The sequence below is a fragment of the Magallana gigas genome, chromosome 3 (genome assembly GCF_963853765.1).
Source record: "Magallana gigas chromosome 3, xbMagGiga1.1, whole genome shotgun sequence".
NCBI lineage: Eukaryota > Metazoa > Mollusca > Bivalvia > Ostreida > Ostreidae > Magallana > Magallana gigas.
The window spans coordinates 31484097-31505746 of NC_088855.1; the positions used below are offsets into that span (position 1 = coordinate 31484097).

The 21650-nt window shown below is 31.7% G+C and overlaps 1 protein-coding gene across 2 annotated transcripts in view; it reads right to left on the reverse strand.

Moving 5' to 3' along the window:
* LOC117684213 (uncharacterized) overlaps nt 1-17815 on the reverse strand; it is a 45497-nt gene extending 27682 nt beyond the window's left edge. For both annotated transcript variants that reach the window (XR_010712033.1, XM_066079330.1), the window contains exon 1: nt 17703-17815. Coding sequence is in view for 1 of the 2 variants with exons in the window: in XM_066079330.1 (XP_065935402.1) it covers nt 17703-17724 (22 nt within the window). In the remaining variant the exon portion in view is untranslated. The remainder of the gene's footprint in view (nt 1-17702) is intronic.
* Nucleotides 17816-21650: the final 3835 nt, after the last annotated feature.

Consider the following 21650-nt stretch of genomic DNA (forward strand, 5'->3'; position numbering starts at 1 on the left):
TAGGAAAGAACTTTTTCCTAAGTTCATTACTTATCTGTTTCACTATTCCAGTCTTATCTTATGAAATTCCTAAGTTATGTCTTAACTTAAAGACAGGTAAATCGATGTCTGTGGAACAAACTTAACATGGCGACTATTTATTTTATAATTAAATGAATTACATGCACATTAAAGTTGAACAAATTACAAGAAAAAACGAATCATTAGGTTTTGTTCACTTCACTTCTAAACTGAAAACTTAAGAATTATCAAAATAAATATATATTTCTTCAATTAATTTCTTTTGTGTAGACTTTTAATTTTAACATTATTTTAAGATTATCTGGTCGCATGCACAGATGGGTATCGGGTATTTTTTTTTTACATTGTAGCTAGTGCATTGATGATAATGAAATTAGTCATGCCCGAGAATCACTTATATCTTAAGTAGTTTGATAAGAATAGGAATAAATACTAAATAAAACTCAATTACAGAATGACTGGATGATTTGTCCTATCCCTCCACCAAATAAGCTTTTCTTTTACGAAAGAAATTTTACGTGTTTTCTTTGCCAGGGGTGAGGAGTTGTTTATTTCAGTTTTTTGTTGGGAGGGGTAGGAGTGACAGACAAGGGGTTTAGGTATGTCGATGCTAAATCATCCCTGGGAATTCTGTTTCATTAAGAAATTGTTTCCTTTTTTCCTCGCTTCCTCTATCAGCCAAGATACATTTATTTGCAATGTTTCCTTTTGTTTAAAAAAACCCTATTCTTATATCAACCATTACATGAAAACACGCGTTACATTAAACTTAGTTTAAAAGTTCCACATCTTTCCATTCTAAATCCTACTTGTCACTGCATGTGAATATTGTATAGAGTAAAGTCATAATATTTGGATATCTCAACGGGTATTTGTAATTTAGAATTAAGCATATCTGTATATATTAACACGGACTTTTTACAATGGACCAACTAGACAAACATATGCTCTCGGTCGTTTAGAAAGAATAAAAGTCAAGAATTATATGTACATGTAGCAAAAACAAGAAATATACTGCGATCTCTCAAATTCAATAAGTACCATTTTCAAAGAATATACGGTTTTATTACGTTATTTTTATCTACTCGTGTATGCACGTGAAGGTAAAATATTATACAAACTATCAGGACATGCACATACGCACTACACTATTTGCACTCTTTTTTACACGTTTTAACTTTTTTTTCTAATTTGTTTCTATGTGAATAAGGGAATGTGTTTTTACGTTTACTTAGAAAGTTTACACCCATGCCATATTGAAAAGAATTTACATGATCGATATAAGTTAGGAATAACAAAATGATTTAAAAGGAATAACAAAATGATTTAAAAGCGGCTTACAATGTATCTTTAGATAAGATTTAGTCAACTGCGTTACGCTAAGAAAGTTATGTGAAACAGCTATGACAAATCTTAGGAACTTCCTAAGTTATAACTTAGGCATATTTTAAGTTCTGTCATAGGAAACATCTTAGGAAATCTTTGTGAAACTGGCCCCGGTTATACATGTGTAAAGGTTAATACCGTTTATAAATTAGCAAAACCCCAGGACTGTCTGAAAGACTTTTTTTTGTTTTTCTGTTTCTGTTTTTTGAACTCCTTTCATAATTCTATCAAATTAATTGTGGATATCTCAAGTTTTTAAAACATAATTTTGGACATATCAGCCTTGTAAAATAGTATTAGAAGGTTCTGCCTTAAAACTAAACCAAATAACTCTCATTTTAACATAAAATGTCTAGTTACCAACCTTCCCATACTTTAAAAATGTTCCAACTTCCATAAATTCGACCAATTTGCTATTCTAATGAATAAGAAAATTAAAAGAGATTCTGCCCATTGTTTGATACACAGACTCAAAACGCTCTCATCCAATGGCTTTAATATAGTATTACTCAAAATGAACTCCTTCCATTATAATTATCTGATACCCAAACCCATATATTGTCGCTGATTTTTTAACTATGCTCTCTGATCATAAAATTGATGTCCTTGACATTCAAAGAGTCCTTAGTAGACCTTGAAAAAGTACAAAATTAATTAATTTTAGTTGAAAAGTGTGGAGTTGTACATTAAACGGCATTTAATGTCACTTTATTAATTTTTTTCATGAATTGATATGTTCGAAAAGGAAATGTTAACGTTTCTTTGTTAAATGTTCAAGGAACTTTTTTAAATGCGTAAAGTTGTTGACGTCTTGCAGTAAATGTGTTGTGCGGCTCACGATTATAACTTTTACAGAAAACCTCGTTGTGTGTTTTCTATCCCCGAGCCAAGGCTCGGGGATAGAAAACACACAACTCGTTGGATAAAAATCATATACCATTGCAAATGATGAGAGATCCTATATATAAAGATTCAGTTTTATGTCTGATATTTTTTATGAAATTTTCACTGAATCCCGGTCGGGACAGTTCTAGAAAATTGGCACAACAGTATTTTATGTAAAAATAAAGCTCCAAGAGAGAAAATAAGAAAACTACAAGTTAGCGGGACAATCAAATTAATTGTATTCATTTAGCTAGATAATATGAATTATTTGATTTAATAAATATTGTGATCCACGGAAAAACCACAACTCGATTTATGAAAACTCCGCACTTTTATATACGATATTCAACGAGTCTAGGAGTTGATGTTGCAAGCGTTTAGACCGTCGCTCTTCATTTGCAGAATTATTGAACTAGTGAACATTTGTATATCAATAAGTTAACAGCCTGACGTTAGAAATATTTCCTTAATGTCGAAAGTAAAGCTAGAACCTTCTCTAAGAAGCAAAGTTCTTAAACCAATAAACATGAGTTATTAAAACAAAAAGAAAAGAAATCGAATAATTTTTAGTACGAGTTAACAAAATCTGAATGATTCTTGGTAAGAATTTAAAAACAAACCCTTATCGATTCAAGAACGACTTACCCAATAAAATCCGAATCGAATATGTTTAAGTACGATTTACCAATCATCAAAATATGTTAGGTACGAGTTAATTTCACTTTAAACATAACACTATTTTCTGTACCAAGAATGCGGAATCAAAATTTCAAGAAAAAGCCATTTTAAACTGCAATATCTCTGTAATGCATTCTCTGATTTTGAGACGGATTTCAGTTTTAAATTAAACTTAAAAAGTTCCTTTTAATTGCTTTATGCATACCAGCACAAAGTTTAGGATGTTTAGTTTTTAATAAAATACCTTGTAGCCCTTCTGGCCCCTAATTTAAGGGGCCAGTCCCTTTTTCTTGATATCAAATAAAAGTTCTCGCAAATATTCATATATTTTGTTCAACAAGTGTTCAAGAATTGTTAACCGTTCTAGATTTATCATAACAACTGTGTTTTAGGGGCAGACCCCTAAACTTCTTACCGGGACCACCAACAAAAAAAAATTATGCATCAAATGTTAAGAACATTATTATAAACTACTTTTGTTATACATTGCTTTTGAAAGTATTTCCAATTTTTCGGGTATTAATCATCAAAGTTTTGGACTTCTGGCCCCTTAAAACCCCTAATTACGTAATTATTAACACATGATTTTTCTATGGAATTATATAGATGTACAGCTGTACAATGAATATGTTTGTTTCTATAATTATAAACAAATACAGTTAAACTTCGTATGTCGAGCACCGATATCTGGAATACCACGGATATCTCGAGGTATATCTGTGGCCCCGGCCAGTTTTACTATATAAATGAGTATAAAAAACCCGGTATGTCGAACACGGAAATCTCGAATACCTCGCTCATCTCGAAGTAAACTTACGGCCCCAGTCACTAAAAGACATGCGTTATCTCGAAGTCAAGTCAATTAACCTCCTCAGAAATTTCACACCTTTAGTGCAGTGTCTCCCTTTTACGCCGATTTTCCCGTCTATTGAACAGATCCGTTAGTATAGCACGTGCTATTACTGAAGTCACCAATGATTTTAACGCCTTGACAACCCCAAGCTGTTGAAACCCTTTCTTCATAATTACGCAAGCCAGGTTATCGACGATGCTCACATAGTGACATCAGATGACACGATAATTAAACATAACTTGGGATGATTATATTGTAAACACATCAAAGTGAAAAAAAGTCAAGAAATTAATTAATTAAATACTTCTTGAGTTATATGAATCCACACTAGAGACTCAATTCTCGGTACCCATCATCTCCGATAAACAATCTAACGACCCAGTCTTAATCCCGGGAGACAGTTAGATGATCTGGCAATGGTGCTTTCCATTAAAACAAAATTCAAGGCTATAACAGAAGTCGAGAAGGCAGAAGTAATGTTGACTTTCGTTTTCCGTTTTTGTTTTGTTTACCGTAATCAGTTTATTAATATACCTAGAGTAATGTATATCCGGTTATAAGAATTGCTGACAAAGACTAACACAAGTCTTCTTTTAAAAAGTATTTCTTTTCAAGATAATTTAAGAACACTTCAAGTTTATATAGTTTACATGTATATATCTATTTTACAAATGAAATAAAACACATTAAATCTTTAAGTGTTTTATTATACATTATGAATTACGATAACATAAATGACTATATACATGTGTGTATACATGTAAAGAAAAAATATGTGCATTTGCATGTCTAGAGACATAAACCACCAACTTTCATCATCTTCGATATCTCGAACCCTCGGATACTCAGTTTTTACCGCCAAGTTCGAGATACCGAAGTTTAACTGTACTTGCTCAGCAAAGAGTTATTGTCAAAAGACTTTAGAGCCCTTTCGACCCCCCTCCCAATTTGAGGGGCCAGCCCCTTTTTCTTGATATCAAATGAAAAGTCTTGTATAAATAAACATATTTTGTTTTACAAGTATTCGGGAATAAGGGCATTTGCAACATTCCTGGTTTCTGGACAAAATTTTTCATAAATTCTTAAATGAATTTATATGTGTCTATATAGACAACAACAGACACTACAGACCCCTCTTTCCATCCTTATTAAAAAAAATAAAAAATTATTAATTTCGCTTTCAACATTGATTTCAATGTAATTCAAGGAACAAATCGCAATAATTAATATTTGAAAGGAGCAATATTTTGATGTGTGAGATGTGAAATTAAATGATACATATTACTGTAAATCGATTTTACACGATATCCTAAAGATAATGAAATATAGGGCCAATATTTTCAGAAAAGTGTCAACCTCAATTTGCTCTTTCCTATTCAAGAGTTACCGTCCTTGATTTTGTCACTGTACACACACATAGTAAATAATAAAGATCATTGACAATTATTAGCTCACCAGAGCTGAAAGCTCAAGTGAGCTATTCTGAAGGAAAATATAAATGCAAAAATAAAAGGCTAATTTTGTTTCAAATTTGAGTAATTTACGGAAAAGATAATAAGACAGAGAGAATGAGGGTCAATCAGTTTAACTTCGGGTTCGGTATTCCACATCGTCACAAACCACGGTTTTGAGTCCACAAGTTTCCTCAAACCCGCGGGTGATGATGGAGAGAATCGATGTGAATCACACGTGGGTCACCAACGATGGGTATTCCATATCTCAAACCCTCTTTGAAACAAAGAAACGGCCATTTTGAACGTATAAGAAATGGTCAATCTGACAAAGATGAATTTGGTTGTTGTAGAACAGTTTGCGTGCGAAAGGAATATTTGAAACGTGCAAGATACATTAAAGCTGACATGAATCCATAAAAATATTTGGTCGCCATATTATTTTCGATCGCTCCTCTACTGCCACTGGGGTATATATACCGGTTGAGAGTGTTACGGTCGGTTTCTTTCCGATCGAGGCATTCACGTTGCACGGACTTCTAAATGCATGAACTACACATTGTAGTAAAATGTAGTAATAAAGAATAAAGAAAACAACAATCAATTGAATACTAAATATATTTATTCTTTGAAAGGATGTCCAAGGTATTCATATTATTTTGCACAGACTGTGCTACCTTACTTCGGATGCACATCGAACACGTGTGTCGTTCATACAGGGTGCATAACGTCTTCATCTTCTTGAAAACCCCGGCGACACTACACCCAACACAGTAGCTAAATGACAGTAAATCCAAGAAAGTAAGAACGTTTCCATCCGTTCCTACAAAAAACTACCCGTATATAAAAGCCATGCGATAATTGACATTGCTCAATCTGCCACAGTGTGTTTGCGCATGTACGATGTTATAACATACACAGGAAAACGGTCTACAATTATCGAGGAATAGTGTTCTCGGCCTTATATAGGGGGTGTGTAGCGATGAACAGAACAATAGAAATCGACAACTAATATGGCGGTAGTCGGAGATAAAAGAGAAATAATGCGTATTTATGAATTCATGTCAGCTTTAATGCCGATTTTGTGAAGTAAATTGAGATTAAATATTCCAATGTGTTGACATTTTCACCTTTGACGGTGGTTTTAGCTTGTATTGATTTTCGTTTCGTTTTCATGATTTACAATTTGAAACTTAAAGGAAACTATCACCTGTATTTTGTAATTTTTACGTACCAATCAAATAGAGACATCGGAAAGTAAGACAGCTGACTGTTACTTGCGAAAAATAAGATACATTAACAGGTACGGTACTTAAACAACTAAAATACAAATTCTAATGGTAATACGGTATGGTTTTTGCGTAATAGTTGATTACTGCAATGTGTTTTAGGCTAGTTGTAAGTATTTTCTCGTCTATTCAGTCTAAACGGAGATTAATTTTGCTGATGGAAATACTAAGTGCGTGTACATCTAGCAGAGACATAAATAATTGTTAGCTCACCTGAGGTGAAATATACAGAGAAATATCTTTAAAAATATTCTTCTCAAAAATTAATCGGCCAAAAAGCTGTTACTTGTGTGGAAGCATCCTCAAGTAGTGTAGATTCAAGCTTGTCCAAACCATGATCCCCGGGGGTACGGTGGGGCCCCAATGGGGGATCAAATGTTTAGATACAAATGTATAGAGAAAAATCATTAAAATCTTCTTTTCAAAAACCAGTTAGCCAGAAAAGCTGGAACTGTGGGAGCATCTTCAGGTAGTGTAGATTCATTTTTTTTTTCAAATCACGATCCCCGGGGGTAAGGTGGGACCACAATGGGTAGTCGAAATTTTTACATAGGAATACATAGAGAAACATCTTCTCAACAAAAACCAGTAGGCAAGAAAAGCTGTAACTTGTTTGGAAGCATTCTCAGGTAATTAGATTCAAATTTGTTCAAACCATGATCCCGGGGGTAGGGTGCGGCCACAATGGGTGGGTCGAATTTTACATGGGAATACAAAGTGAAAAATCTTTAAAAAAATGTCTTCTCAAAAACCAATTGGCCAGAAAAGCTGTAACTTGTGTGGAAGCATCCTCAGGTAGTGTTGATTCATTCTAGTTTTTTCAAACCATGATTTCAGGGGATAGGGTGGGGCCACCATGGGGGTCAAATTATGGTGGTGCGTGTAATTCGGTATTATATCTACGTAATAGTTGATTAATGCAACATGTTCTATTAAGATGTTCAGCAATTTCAATCTGAATGGAGATTATTCTCACTGCTAGAAATATATAACTAAAGTATATATATGATGAAAAATAAATCGAGTTTTCTCTTTGTTTTAGTGCAGTTTTCTTTTGTTTTAATTAATTGTTTACAAATTCCTATAATATTAATGACCTGAGAGTCAAGCTTCGAGTTATAAGCAAGATACAGAGCTTTGCGCACAATGCTACTATATGTTTGTACACAAAGCTGAGGTCATCCTTTAGTTTGTTTATATTTTAAATGCAGCTATGCTGAATAGGAAATACCAAGTTTAAAATTCTTAAGTTGAATGTAATAAACTCATGTGAACAAAAACATGACTCAAACCAAGCTATGTATCTTGCTTATGATTCAACGATTAACACTGAAATTTTGGTTGATCAATAGAAATGTCTTGCTAAGAGGATGACATGCTGTAATTACTTTCTGGTGCCCCTTCTTCAACGATGAATTGCATAAAATCGACACAAATTTTTGATAGTTTTTCGAACACGAGTAAATGAAAACAACGCCTTTTAAACAGTTTCCATAGGCCTGACACTTTATTATAATGAGGATAAAAGCATTATCGGTGTTCTTAAAAAATTATTGCAATGGAAAATCATCTTTGTTTGTACACATTTGTAGTTTTTTGTAATAAAGATGAAAATAATGGATGGGCCTTGGTACAATAGAGCGACATGCCTGCGAATACATTAATTTGAATTATAGCTCTTTAACATATGTGACAACATTTTCAGTTCAATATATTTTCTTCAATCAAGTGAGTAAAGATATGAAACGTCATACGAAATGAATTCATGCCTGGTAAATGACAATCGTCTTAAATGGAGAAGGCCAATTAACTTTTTCAATGTTTTTAATTTGAGGAATTGAGCGCATTCAATCTGTTACACTTTTCTTCTTTCACATATAGAATTTTTTAAAATACAATAAGTAACAAGTAGTTGAGAGAGAAAATGTATCTTTATGCTCTCATGTATTTTAATCGTTTTATAAAGTGATAGGGAGGGGGGGGCTAAAATAAAGGGAACTGGAAGTTAACCATGAACACCAACTGAAAATTTAGTTATTTATATTGCATATGATCTTATTTTCGGTAAAAATGGTATTCCATGAAGGTAAATATGTCAAAGATTAAGTATATGCAAAAATAAGTGAATCTACTGAGGGGCCACATGGCACAATATCCTTTGAACGCCCATATAAAGCCAATGTTGCTCAGGTGAGCGTTGTGGCCCATTGGGCCTCTTGTTTATACTTATCTTTGAGGTATCAAGAAAGAAGAAGGTTCTAATATTTTTTTTTCTTCCTAGTTAACCTTTAGGCGTGCTCTAAGAGAGCAAAAGAAACACACCATTATTTATTGTCAGAAATGTCTCTTTTACAAATTAATAATTAAAATGTGAGGCATTGATAATTCTAGCTTAGCAATGAAGTCAGTTTAATTTGGAAATAATCTCATTGTCCACAAAATAAAGAAGCTATGAAAAGTTTATGTGTATATAATATTTCATGCATATATATATATATGTGTGTATTGTATTATAATATTAAAACAATAGGTATGAAAATAACTGAATGAAAGACTTTCAGTCTACTGTCATTTGTTAAAGAGTATCGGAGTTAATCAATGTTTGGTTTACTCTTTGTTTTTATTTTCCCCTTCCTCGGTGGTCTGTATGACAATTATCAATAGTCAATAAGAAAACGAAAGTCATTTAAAATCTTTCTCACAATAATGGTCATATATGAATTTGCTCCTCTTTTCTGAGGCTCATGTAACCTGCTTGTTGACATTGAACGATATATAAATATCGCTTCATCTTTATGCATGACATATTTTGTTTACCTCGCAAACACTGCTTTTATACCATAATATTCAAAAGGAGCTCACATTACGGGAGATTACTCCTAGTTGGAAAATAATTCAAGAGGGGTAACTCTAATTCATTGTATAAAAGAGAAAATGCAGTTGCGGATTTTTTAAATCCGGAGCACTTCGTTGCCAATGTCCTTTAGGGGCCGACCCTTAAACTCCTTACTGGGGCCATGAACCAAAAGTTTTAAGGTAACATTTTGTTAAGAACATTATTATTAATAACTTTTGTTCTACATTGCTTTTCTAAATATTTCTCCTTTTCTAGACATTAATAATCAAAGTTTTGGACTTCTGGCCCCTTCAAACCGCTAATTACCTAAGATTTGATTAAAGAACGGTAATGAATAGATAACAACTCTACAACAAACATTTTTACTTCTATAGCTGTGGCAAATTATTTCTCAGTAAACAGTTGTAATAAAAATACTTCATAGCCCTCCTGGTCCCTAATCAAAGGAACCAGCCCCTTTTCCTTTAAAAAAAAAATAAAAGCTCGTGTAAATCTAAACAACTTTTGCATCACATGTTTCAACAAATTATTTAAATGTTAAAAGACATTTTACAAAACGTGTTAAAATTTTGCCAAAAGTTTTAGTGCTAATTTTTGACCTCGTTCGAGCTTCGGTGCCTTGCGCATTTTCCACGATGTCAAATACAAAGGATCATCTATAGACATCCATCTACTATCCCTGAAATTTTCATGTTTCTAGTGCTATCAATTTCGGAGGAATTACGTGGACAAAATGGTCCTGAAAAATTTACAAAATCCTCAGAATCTCAAACTGGAAGTGACGTCATCGACTGAAAATTTTATAATCGCAAGAACATTGTATGCTCTATCAGTCCTGTAAATTTAGTCAAAATCGACCGAATAGTTTTTGAGATAAAGCTCTCAAAAAAATGTCAGAGGAAAAATATAAAATAATATTAAAAAGAAACCGTAGAAAAAAAATTCATACACAATGAGGATATTGTGTGATAATTAACAAACAATAATCATGAAAGAATAATTGTTGTAATAATATAAGCAATATTCATTGGTGAATGAATTGTTAATCTTGGAATGATATATGTATATATCTATATAGAAAAAGACTAAGGGGGCAGGTAACGTAGGAATATGAATTCTTCTTATTTACATCTCTTGAGGAAAGTGATTTAAAAAAATCATTTTGCGTTAGTTTTGTTTTCTTCTACGTAATACATGAACATCAATATTCTAAACATTTGTTGTAATGTTGTATTTGTGATCATGAATAGACTTTATTCTTTTAGAGCAAATGTGTGAAGAGAACCTGACTATAGTAAATCTTAATAGATAATAAACACTGATCGATTATAATAAGAAAAGATCGTTTCTAAAAGCGTTGATAAGAGGTTAGGACCCATGTTAGGGGTTTATATCCCCCTTGATTTTGATCACACGATCTTTATTGTATCCAAAGTAACCATACTCATACAAACTATTGATGCATTAATTATCTTGATATTAACTAAACTTACTAAAGTATGCCGACGATAAAGTAAAATTTATTTTCTGTACGAGTACTCTCAGTACTTTGACGATTTCCTTATTGGCCGTTAACCTCTACTGGCGTAATGGCTGCTGTCAGTGCCTACTAACTTCAGCTTGGTTATAATGCCTAACAGTGGAGTAAACTTTCCAGAATTTTGGTTTCATCATTAATTCTGGGTTATGCACTTGCATATCAAGCAGTTTGTAATAGTGGAAATCCTCAAAGCAAGTATAATTCATGAACAATATGAAAAATAAACAAGATGCGACGGCGAAGTGCGAAGATGCAAATACGAAAGTGCTAAGTTGCGAAGGCGAAGAAGTGATACTACTTTCGCTTCTTCGCCTTTGCAACTTCGCACTCTCGCCTTCGAATCTTCGCGCTTTCGCTTTTTTAGCTCACCAAGACGAAGTCAAGGGGAACTTATGCTATACCCCCGGCGTCGATGTCCGGAGCTGGTTAAAGTTTTTGTTGCAGGTCCTGTATCTAAGCTATTACTTGTCCTATCTTCATTTAACTTGCTAACTTCACCTAATCTTAATGTATGGTGTGTCTTATGATACAGATGCACCTGACTGGCATGGATGCTGAATCCGAGCCATAGGTTTGGGATGCTTGAGAAGGTAAAGGTTTTAATTGCTGGTGCCCTCTGATGATGATATCTCAGTTATGACTGGTCCTAACTTCATCAAACTTGCATGGATGGTGCGTCTAATAATACCGATGCACGTGACAGGCTTGAATGCTGAATCAGAGCCATAGGTTTATGATGCTTGATGAGATTTAGTTTTTTGGAACAGGTCACATGTTTTATAGATGATAGCTTGCATAGTTGATTTAACTATATTATAAATGAAACGCAGAGGTTGCTGCAGATGCAGAGCCTGATCTCCATTATCAAGGATGCTAAAGAAATCTCCTACCTCACTCAAACCTGCTTGATAGATTGATGTAGTTGTTGTTAAATGATAAAACATGATTCCTATGATATAGTATTGTATGATATGAAACACTATTGTTTAATAGGATACAATATAATACCATATGTTATATTGTAAAACGTTATATGATACGATATAATATTGTATCATTTTTTAAATATTTTATGATATGATCTTGTATCATGATATTGTTATGTATAGAATGGTTTATTATGATACAATATTGTATAATTAATTAATTATTTAATCACATGAAACTATTACATAAGATATTGCAATATATAATATTGCATCCTATGATATAATATTGTATATTCTATGATATTGTATTATACAGTATTGTATAATATGATATTGGTTTCTGTAATATAGAATTATATCAAATGCAATTGTATATATGATATTGTAATATTATAAATTATCGTATCATACGATAATGTATAATATGATATTGGTTTATATGATAAATTATCATATCACAGAAAATTGTATTTTATGATGTTGATATATATATTTTTGTATCGTAAAATACAATATGTATACTACAATTGTGTTATATAATATTTTATTGTATCCCATGATATTGTATTATTTGATATGATACAATGTTGTATCAAATTATATTGTATCATATAATACAATATCATATTATTTATCAGATATGATACAGTATCATACAATACAATGTCATACTAAATTATACAAAATTATAACATATGTTTCAATGTTATGATATATTATTGCAATATGATATTGTTTCATTTAATACTATATTGTATTATGTTTTATAATATTGTATTATTTGATCAAATACAATATTGTATAACACAATACAATCTCATATAAACGTTACAATATCATGTCTCACAATTTTTGTACGGTATTTTATGGTATTATATGATATATATTGTAAGTATGATAAGATACAATTTTTAATTTTATATTATTGTATTTATTAACGTATGAACATATGATTATCATACACTTTTTTAACAGATGATATACGATATTGTGTCAAAATAGAATCCATGAATATCCAAGATCATAAAGGATGGTTTTCAATAATATGATAAAGGTGGTCTCATAAAGGATATGCCTCATTAAGGTGATGCCTCGTCTCGGTGAGCTTTGTAATCTGTGATTCCCTATGTTTCATAATTGCGGAGTTCTCTATCGTTTAAGGGTTTCGAGGCATATTTTGGAAATTTTATTTTTATAAAATTAATAAAATTAAATCATCCAGGGGGGTCCCGACCCCCTCTACCTTTTTACTGCGTGAAATTATTAATATTGAATTTTTCAGGGGGACGGACCCCCTCTCCCCCTATAGATCCATGCATGAGCAAGGAGTGTCGCATAATGAAATTAGAATGTTACTATGTTTGGTCCACGGTAAACAGACGGCTGGTAAGTGACAGGAGTCTGGAAGTGCATAAGTACACATTATGGTGGACAGTAAATTTTGTGTGGAGTAGATAATGATTAGGCATAGCTAGCACTGGTAAACATATATGTCACATGTACACATACAAATATTAATAAACATTCATAGAAAGCGCGATGGCCTAGCGCATGCGTACCAATAGTAGCCTGGATTAATCGGAAAACCTTGGCAAGTACGGTGCCTGCATTAAATTCTATGTAATCGACCGAGATTTGCCGAATGCAATCACAAAAGGCAAAGGCGAAAGTGCGGAGTTTATTTTCATATACACATAATTGAGATACGTTAATGTATTATTTTTATTTACTACCACAAAGTAAATTAAAAATCATATACAAAATAATAGCCATGCATTATCAAATAGGTATAATATTGGTGTGAGATATTAACCAAAATGAGAAGGATCAACTAAGTTTCTATAAGTAAGTAAAATATTGATTTTTCTTAAAACGTATTATTGCAAAATTTTAAATCAGTTTAATTTACCAAAGAGTGAATGAACGAGAAGGTAAATTCAGACTTATTGTTATTTTAATTTCTATTTCAAAATTCCACAAGCCATCGAGGGAAAAAAATGAAGAAATGATCTATAATATGTTAGATACCCGTGTATACATCATTCAAATGCAACGCTCATGTGCACATGAAGTTCGGTTAGTATTTAGGTGACAGAATGATAAAATAGAATTCACATCTTTTTAAAAAAAGAAGAAGCAGAATTTACTGAGATCGGAAAGATTTATCATTCAATTTCATCCCCTTTAATGTATATGAACTCGTCCACCAACTGAATGGTCATTCGGTGACGTAACTAATTCCAAAAATCGCTCCAACTATTGAACCCGATCAAGGATATCTAAACCAATAAAACTATTTGTTTATTTTTTAAAAAAATAATTGAATTATGCATAGAGTGCTTAGGAAGATTTAATATATGCGTATTTTTAACATTATATTTACTGAAATACAGAAGAAAAATACATAAGAACTTTCTGCATTCTTTTCTTTCGCGTAAATTCAATTTATGTGTTTTACATGTATACGCGGCTTTCGGTTTGAGGCTTTGGCTTACAATAAACTAATAGACGTGGGTCACGTGACCCAGTCTAAAAATCAGAATTCCAAAAGTAATCTTATAGGCTAACACGCTGGTTTTTTTCAATGTCAAACAATGATCTTTTGTAGCAATTGTTAAAATGTAGATAATTACTTCTTAAGAAAGAAGGTAAAAGAATTGACTTTGATAATAGACTGATCTCACAGGCATTTTAAGAAATCAATTACTTCAATACTATTTGCACTTTGGTTGAGAAAAACTCAATAAAAAGGAAACTTTCCAATAGAACTGCAATAGACATTTTGTAAAACAAATTAAGAACAGGTCTTTCGAGCAATAGGGTATATCCCTCTAACTATTTTTAAAATCGGTAGGACAACAAAGTAGTGCCTATCAGCAAAATAGTTCCTATACTTGAAAGTCTATATACATTTATCGAGACATTTTAAATCATAATGCTTGACACAAGTCAGGAAAAAGGATTTGCAATTTTAAAAGCAGTGTCAAAATTGAATTATTAGTTTAAGGAAAGGATTGAAATTGGTTGATGTACACCCTTTCCAAAAACAGTAAAATTTCCTACTTTTACTTGGATTTTTTTCAATAAAGACGCATTTAGCCGGGAAACAAATCTGACTTCACACCACAAAATTTTAACAGGAAATATACAATTTGTTGAGCTTTCATTCAAGAGGTCTCTCGTTGCTGAACGAAAATTAGGACCGGAGCTATGAGCTCTAACGTTATCATTATCGCATATGGAAAATGCATTAGTGGACTCTACCAAGTTCTCTATCTTAGTTGCATCAACTAACCAACCTTATTATCCAAAGCCTCAACGTATTAAAGATAACAAATTGTAAAATGAACTATAAAAAAAAAATACATAATTATAAGATTTTAAGTAAAAGAAGGTCGCTGTGACCTTCATATTAGGATATGAAGATATCGGGATGCTACATGTAACACATATGACAAAATAACTAAACGTAGCATTGTACTCTTTGAGAAGAAGTTTTTTTTTAAACATTTTTCCTAAACACTAATAAAACATTATTATGTTGAACTTTTTGGGACCCAGTATGGGTTCGGTGGTCACGGTTTTAAAAATTTAGAATCCAATAGTACATTATTTTCAAATGCTTGCATAATAATTTCACATATTGTTTTTAATCATTTTCTCTATATATCTGAACTTCAAACCCCTCCTGGGACACCAGCATTGGTTCCGGGGTCACAGTTTTAACTATTTATGTCGCTGTAGATCTTAAGAGGAAGATTTTAAAACATTTTTAAAATCAATTTCTTTGTTAAGGAAGGAGTCTTTTCATTATCAAACATACTTCTTATAATAAGAAATGCATGAAATTTTGACACAATCAAACGGATCATATTACTTAATGATTCTATCAGTTTAATTAAATTTGACCTTTTTGTTTTCGGACAAAGGTCAGGTCAAGGTCACTACCTTTTTCCTCAACATAAAGAGTGATAAAAATAAGTGTAGCTCTTTATAGTTCTGTAGACATTTGTTTAAGATTTGAAGATTCAAATCTTCAATGAAATCATAGACCATGAGAGTGTCTATCAGCTTATACTACTAAATTTGAATAAATATTTATACTAAAATTGATATTGCTTAGCCCGCATTTCCTCTAATTTTCTTAAATTTTGAAGAAATTTTGATTATTTTTTTATGCTTCCAATAATAAAATATTTCTAATTTTCATGTATTATGAAGACTTTATATAAAGATATAAATTGACAGAAAAGCTAATATATTGACCGTTTCATAAGAGAGAAAAACTGATTTTAGTGATTTTTTCACAAAAATCAATGTATAGAATGGGCGCTTTAAAAAGCTTATAAAAATGTTATTTGATAGGCAAATCATATTTCAAAAACATATTCTGAAACCCAAGTATCATATTATTAGTTCACATTAGTAAAAAAAAAATCCAACATTATTGTTATTGTTTTTAAAATGCTAAACGTACTCATTATATATATATAATCTGCAGCAATTCTGAATTGCGCAACATGTGATATTTTCCTACGCCAATATTACGCCAAAAATATAGTCCTTGTTCCATTCTAAACATTGATTACATTTTTCTATGCCAAGTTGTATGATAGTAAAAAAGAAAGAAAAATATACTATTTTAATTTCCTTTCATCTTGATTTAATGAACAATTAATCAAATTTACGTTTGACAAGTCGAAAACCAGAAAAGACTCCTTCCTTAAACGTTTAGTCCCTTTTGAAGCCCCAGTATTGGTCCGGGGGTCACGGTTTTAACAATATAAAATCTACACTATCTTTCAATACTTGCGTAGTAATCTCACAAATTGTAGCTTTGATGTTCTGATGAATTTGTTTTGGATAAAATTTAAAACCCTCCTGGGGCCAAAGTATTGGTCCGGGGTCACGGCTTTAACAATTAAGAATCTAAACTAAGGTAGACTTTGAACCCTTCTTATGAGCAATTTACAAGCTTTTATGTAAATATTAGCGTTTATGGTGCATTAGTTATTTGGAAGATATATTTTTAAAACCCACACCCCATTTTCACTGTTTCAAAATTATAATTATTCTAAATATGGTCTTTGCTCTTTATATCAACAATTCATAGTCTCCTTACGATGAAGATGCTTTGTACTCGGTTTGGTGTTTAGTCCATTGGCTCATTGGAGTAAAAAATTTGAAATGTTTACAGACAGACAGACGACAGACATCGGGTGATCAGAAGAGCTTACTTAAACCTTCGGTTCAGGTGAGCTAAAAATGATATCAATATCTATGTTTTGGGGTTTTTTGTTGTTGTTTTTTTTTGCATACCAATAGACAATATAAGTGATTTAAAACTGTTATTAGGCTAAGAGTTCCTCATAGTTATTTTTTGTAATACCAATAAAAATGGATAAAATCGAAAAAAAATTAACAAAGAGAACTGAAAATAAATTGAATTAAAACTTTGACGATCAAGACATCTAATGAGTACAAAATTTGTGAAACAATCCTTATTTCGTCGTCTTTTTCTCTCCGAGAAGTTTTACTTGTAAAATTTTCAAAATAAAGAAAATCTAAGCTATGATGTAAACTTTTGAGAGAATTATTCAGAGACCACTAGCATAAAAAGACGGATGTAGACATAGTAAATTGAAAATAAATTATATCACTAACAAAATATAGTTATGATATACGAATTGTGCTTTTTTTTATTCCTACTGGTGAATAGATTTGTCCTTTGGGTAAACGTTAACGTTATTCTAGATTGATATTCGAGTTTAATTAACTCTATTATTCCTTTTGTTTAAGTATTTTAAACTTACATTCAAAACTTCTAGAGGACATGTAAGAAGAAGAAGGACATCCATATTTGAAATGGCGGCAGTTGTATGAATTCAGTCTTGTAAAGCTCTTGCTTTTGACCAAATATAAACAAATGTCTGAAAAGTAATAGAGCATCATATTATATTATTACAGTTAATAAATCTACACATATTCAATAAACTGACCAAGAGACTTCGTAAATCCATCTTTTAAGATTTGAGCATTGACTAGCGGAAAAAGTTAATAAATGAATAAGATAATATATTAAGTAAGTAAATAGATAGTAATTAAACAATGATTTAGAACTTCACTATACAAATGGTTTTCATTTCTGTTAGTGGAATTTGATGTCATCTTTAAAACAAGTCTTGTAATATAAATTTTCTATCAGAAGAAATATTTAATATCGATAATTAATAATTCTAGCTGTGTTTACCTTTCTGTATCCATATAAAAGGATATAAATAACAGAACTCTAAGAGCTCTGTGATATTTTTGTTAGGTAAACACATGTATCCATTCTCTTCGGTGCAGTTGATAGCAGACGATCTTTCATTCCATTCCGTTTGATTTCTGGGACAAATTTCAGTTGAGTGGACTGGGAACTCATAACCGTCAAGTTTTGACTTAAAGAATGAAAGTACTCTATACGTAATAACAATTTAATTCCATTTTTAATCAAAAGTAACAATGTTCGAAACAATTACTAAACATTTTGGAAACAAGAGGCCCAGAAGCCATATCGTTCGAATTCACTAAAGCAACATTAGCCAAAACCTGATCACATTAGCTTTATTGTATCAAATACAAATAATTAAGTAGAGATAAACAAATATTCTCCTCTATTCTTAAATATGACAAACATTGAGACCCTTTGATTGTTCCAGAGTTTAAGAAGAAGATTTCGAATGACTTTTTTTTCTATTTATTCCTATGTAAAAATTGAACACTATCATTGTGCCCTCCCCCCCCCCCCCTTCCCCCGGATTTTTGGTAATAAGACTTTCAAAGAGTTTCCTCTATTCATTCCTATGAAAAAAATTCAAACCCTTATTGTGGCCTTTCCCTATGGCCGGGAATCATAATTTGAAAAAATTGTAATGACACTTCCTGATGTTGCTTTCACACAACTTTCAGCCATTCTGGTCAACTGGATTGTGAAAAGAAGATTTTAAAAGATTTTCCCAATTTTAACGGGTAGCAAGAATTATTATATACATGTACTAATTATTCATGTCAGAAATTGTATTTTTTTTTAAAAAGAAATGAACCCACATACAAAACACGCAACCGTTTCTTTAAGAACACTTTTGTATTCAAATTTTTCCAAATTTTTTTAACACTGTGTGCAAGTTGTTGTGTGCTGTCAAAATTTAGTAATGAGTCAAAATTGATGGCATCTCTGAACATTTCTATACAGAAGTGTGTGTCGTCTGATTTTATCTAATGATACGTGTAGACTTGGACATTCAACATAATAATCAACTTTTAAAGAGGGGGTGAGGTATTTGTTAGTGTAACATAAATCCACGTTTGTATCATTTAGTTAAGCATTGTTTAAGATTATGTAGTTTAGATGACCGCAGATCGCCAGTCCCTCGCGATGGATCTCCTTGGCCAATGTTTGAAGGATGAGTTACGTAATTGTGTACGCAAACGTCAGGGGTCTGTAGGTCGATTGTAACAGAATATATGCTTGATAGTATTTATTTATATTTTAATTATATACCTGTATATTAATTTTTAATATTATCTAAATGCATAAACAAAGATCGTGCTAGCACCTGGCGGTGCACGTAGGAGCGCCGCAGGTACGTGTAAAATGTTAACTAAGTAAAAATACAGAAATATGAAGACCTTTAAGGATTTGTTTCATAAAACAAAGGAGGAAAATTCATATACAGTGCTAAATCATGGATGTCTGACCGCGACACACATAAACTTCGCGTGTAATCTAAGCGTGCGAAGCTTCTGTACAAAATAACAGCAATTCGTTAAAATCGTGACAACTCTCCACGGCCAAGTGCGAGGAATGAGTTACGTAAATACATTACAAAAAGCTTACGTTCTGAAACGTTGCAGTAATTGTACGCTATAATCATATGCTCAATCGTTTTGTTTTTATTTTTTGTGCTTAATTAATAAAAGAAAGCCAAACAGTAGTCAACTTTATTTAATTAACCGCTCCCTAATTTGTTTTCATTTTTTATGAGAACATGACATATCAAAAACGAGTTGTAATAAAAGCACAGGACACTAAAAACGTATTTTGATAAATTTATCGATTCCAATGTAAACAAGAAAAGTATTAATTGCGACTTTAAAACACTATTATGCACAGGGAGTTATTGTCTATTAGCAAAATGAAAGCAGGTATACATGTTTTCATGTGAAACTTTTAACTCTCATATTATGCCATATCCAAACAATACTAAATTACAACTGGATTGATAAGATAATGAAGAACAACTTTTCCAGCGACAGCATTATGGAAATATTTACCCTTCTTTTTCGTTATAAAGCAAAGACTTTCCAGGCGCGTAGATCCCTTATTGAAGGGACCAGCCCTCTCAAATGGTCTCAAATGAAAGCCCTTAAAATTATACATAACTTTTGATCTATATAACTTTATTTAGGAAATATTTCAAACTAAAAAGTTACGAAGCTAAAACATTTTTTTTTAAATTTAGCAATTTCTAAAACTAAGATTTCGCTTTAATAATTCGAGCGGTATGATTGGAAAAAACTAAATTGTAATGTTTTTAACTTTGAATCATTTGCTACGGACCATTTCGGAGCCTTTGTCTGGGAACGAATGCCTCTAAAATTTTAGAAAAAGAGGAATAACTCAAAACTGGAAGTTGCGATTTCAAATACTTTTGTGTTATAAAAATGTAAATTCAATTTACAAAATAGTTTTAAATTTTAATAAAATCGAATTACAAACAAATAAGTTATTGAGGTTTTAAAAAAGTCTAGAATAAGAATAAAACCTAGAGCAAAGCTCGTTGCAAAGCAACGAATGGGTCTTCTGTTAATATCGCATGTAAAGCTTTAAGTTTCTCTCAGATAAAGAGTTTTTAAACAAAAAACATGAGTGACTCCCACATGAAAAAAAAATCGAAGAATTCTTGGTACGAGTTAACAAAATCCGAATGATTCTGAGTTCGAATTAATAAAAACCTTATTATTTCAAGAACGACTTAGCAAATCAAAATACGAATGTGTTTAGGTATAAATTAACAATTATTGAATTATTTTTGTACGATTAATTTCACTGTAAATTTTACGTTATTTTATAAACCAAGAACACGGAATCAAAATTTTCGGAAAAATCAATTTTCAAAACCCTATATTTTGTAACGCATCGTTCAATTTTAAAATGGATTTCTGTTTACAATTAGAATTCATAAGCTTTTATTTTTGCTATTATTAGTAATAACAAATTATTGCTCAAGAAAAAGTTTTTATAAAAAGGCTTTGTAGCCCTCCCGGCTCCTAATTTTAGGGGTCAGCCCCTTTTTCGTTACAATAAATAAAAGTTCTCGCAAATATAATCATATTTTGTTCAACAAATGTTTACGTATTGTTCAACGTTCTGTTCGAGAGATATCCAAACAACTGTGTCTTATGGCCAACGATTTAATTCCTGACCGGACCCCGAACAAAAAAAATTAGGCATCATTTTGTTAAGAGCATTTGTTTTAGCAACTTTTCTTCTACAAAGCTTTTTAAAATATTTTTCCTTTTCTATATATTAATGATCAGAAAATTGAACTTTTGCTCCCTTGAAACCCCTAATTACGTAAAAATATGACTTAGGTATGGTACTGTATAGATCAACAGCTGCACAATGAACATTTTTGCTTCTATAATCGACAACAAACTATTTTTCAGTGAAAAGTTATTTTAAAAAGACTTTAGAGCCCTTTTGACCCCTAATTTGA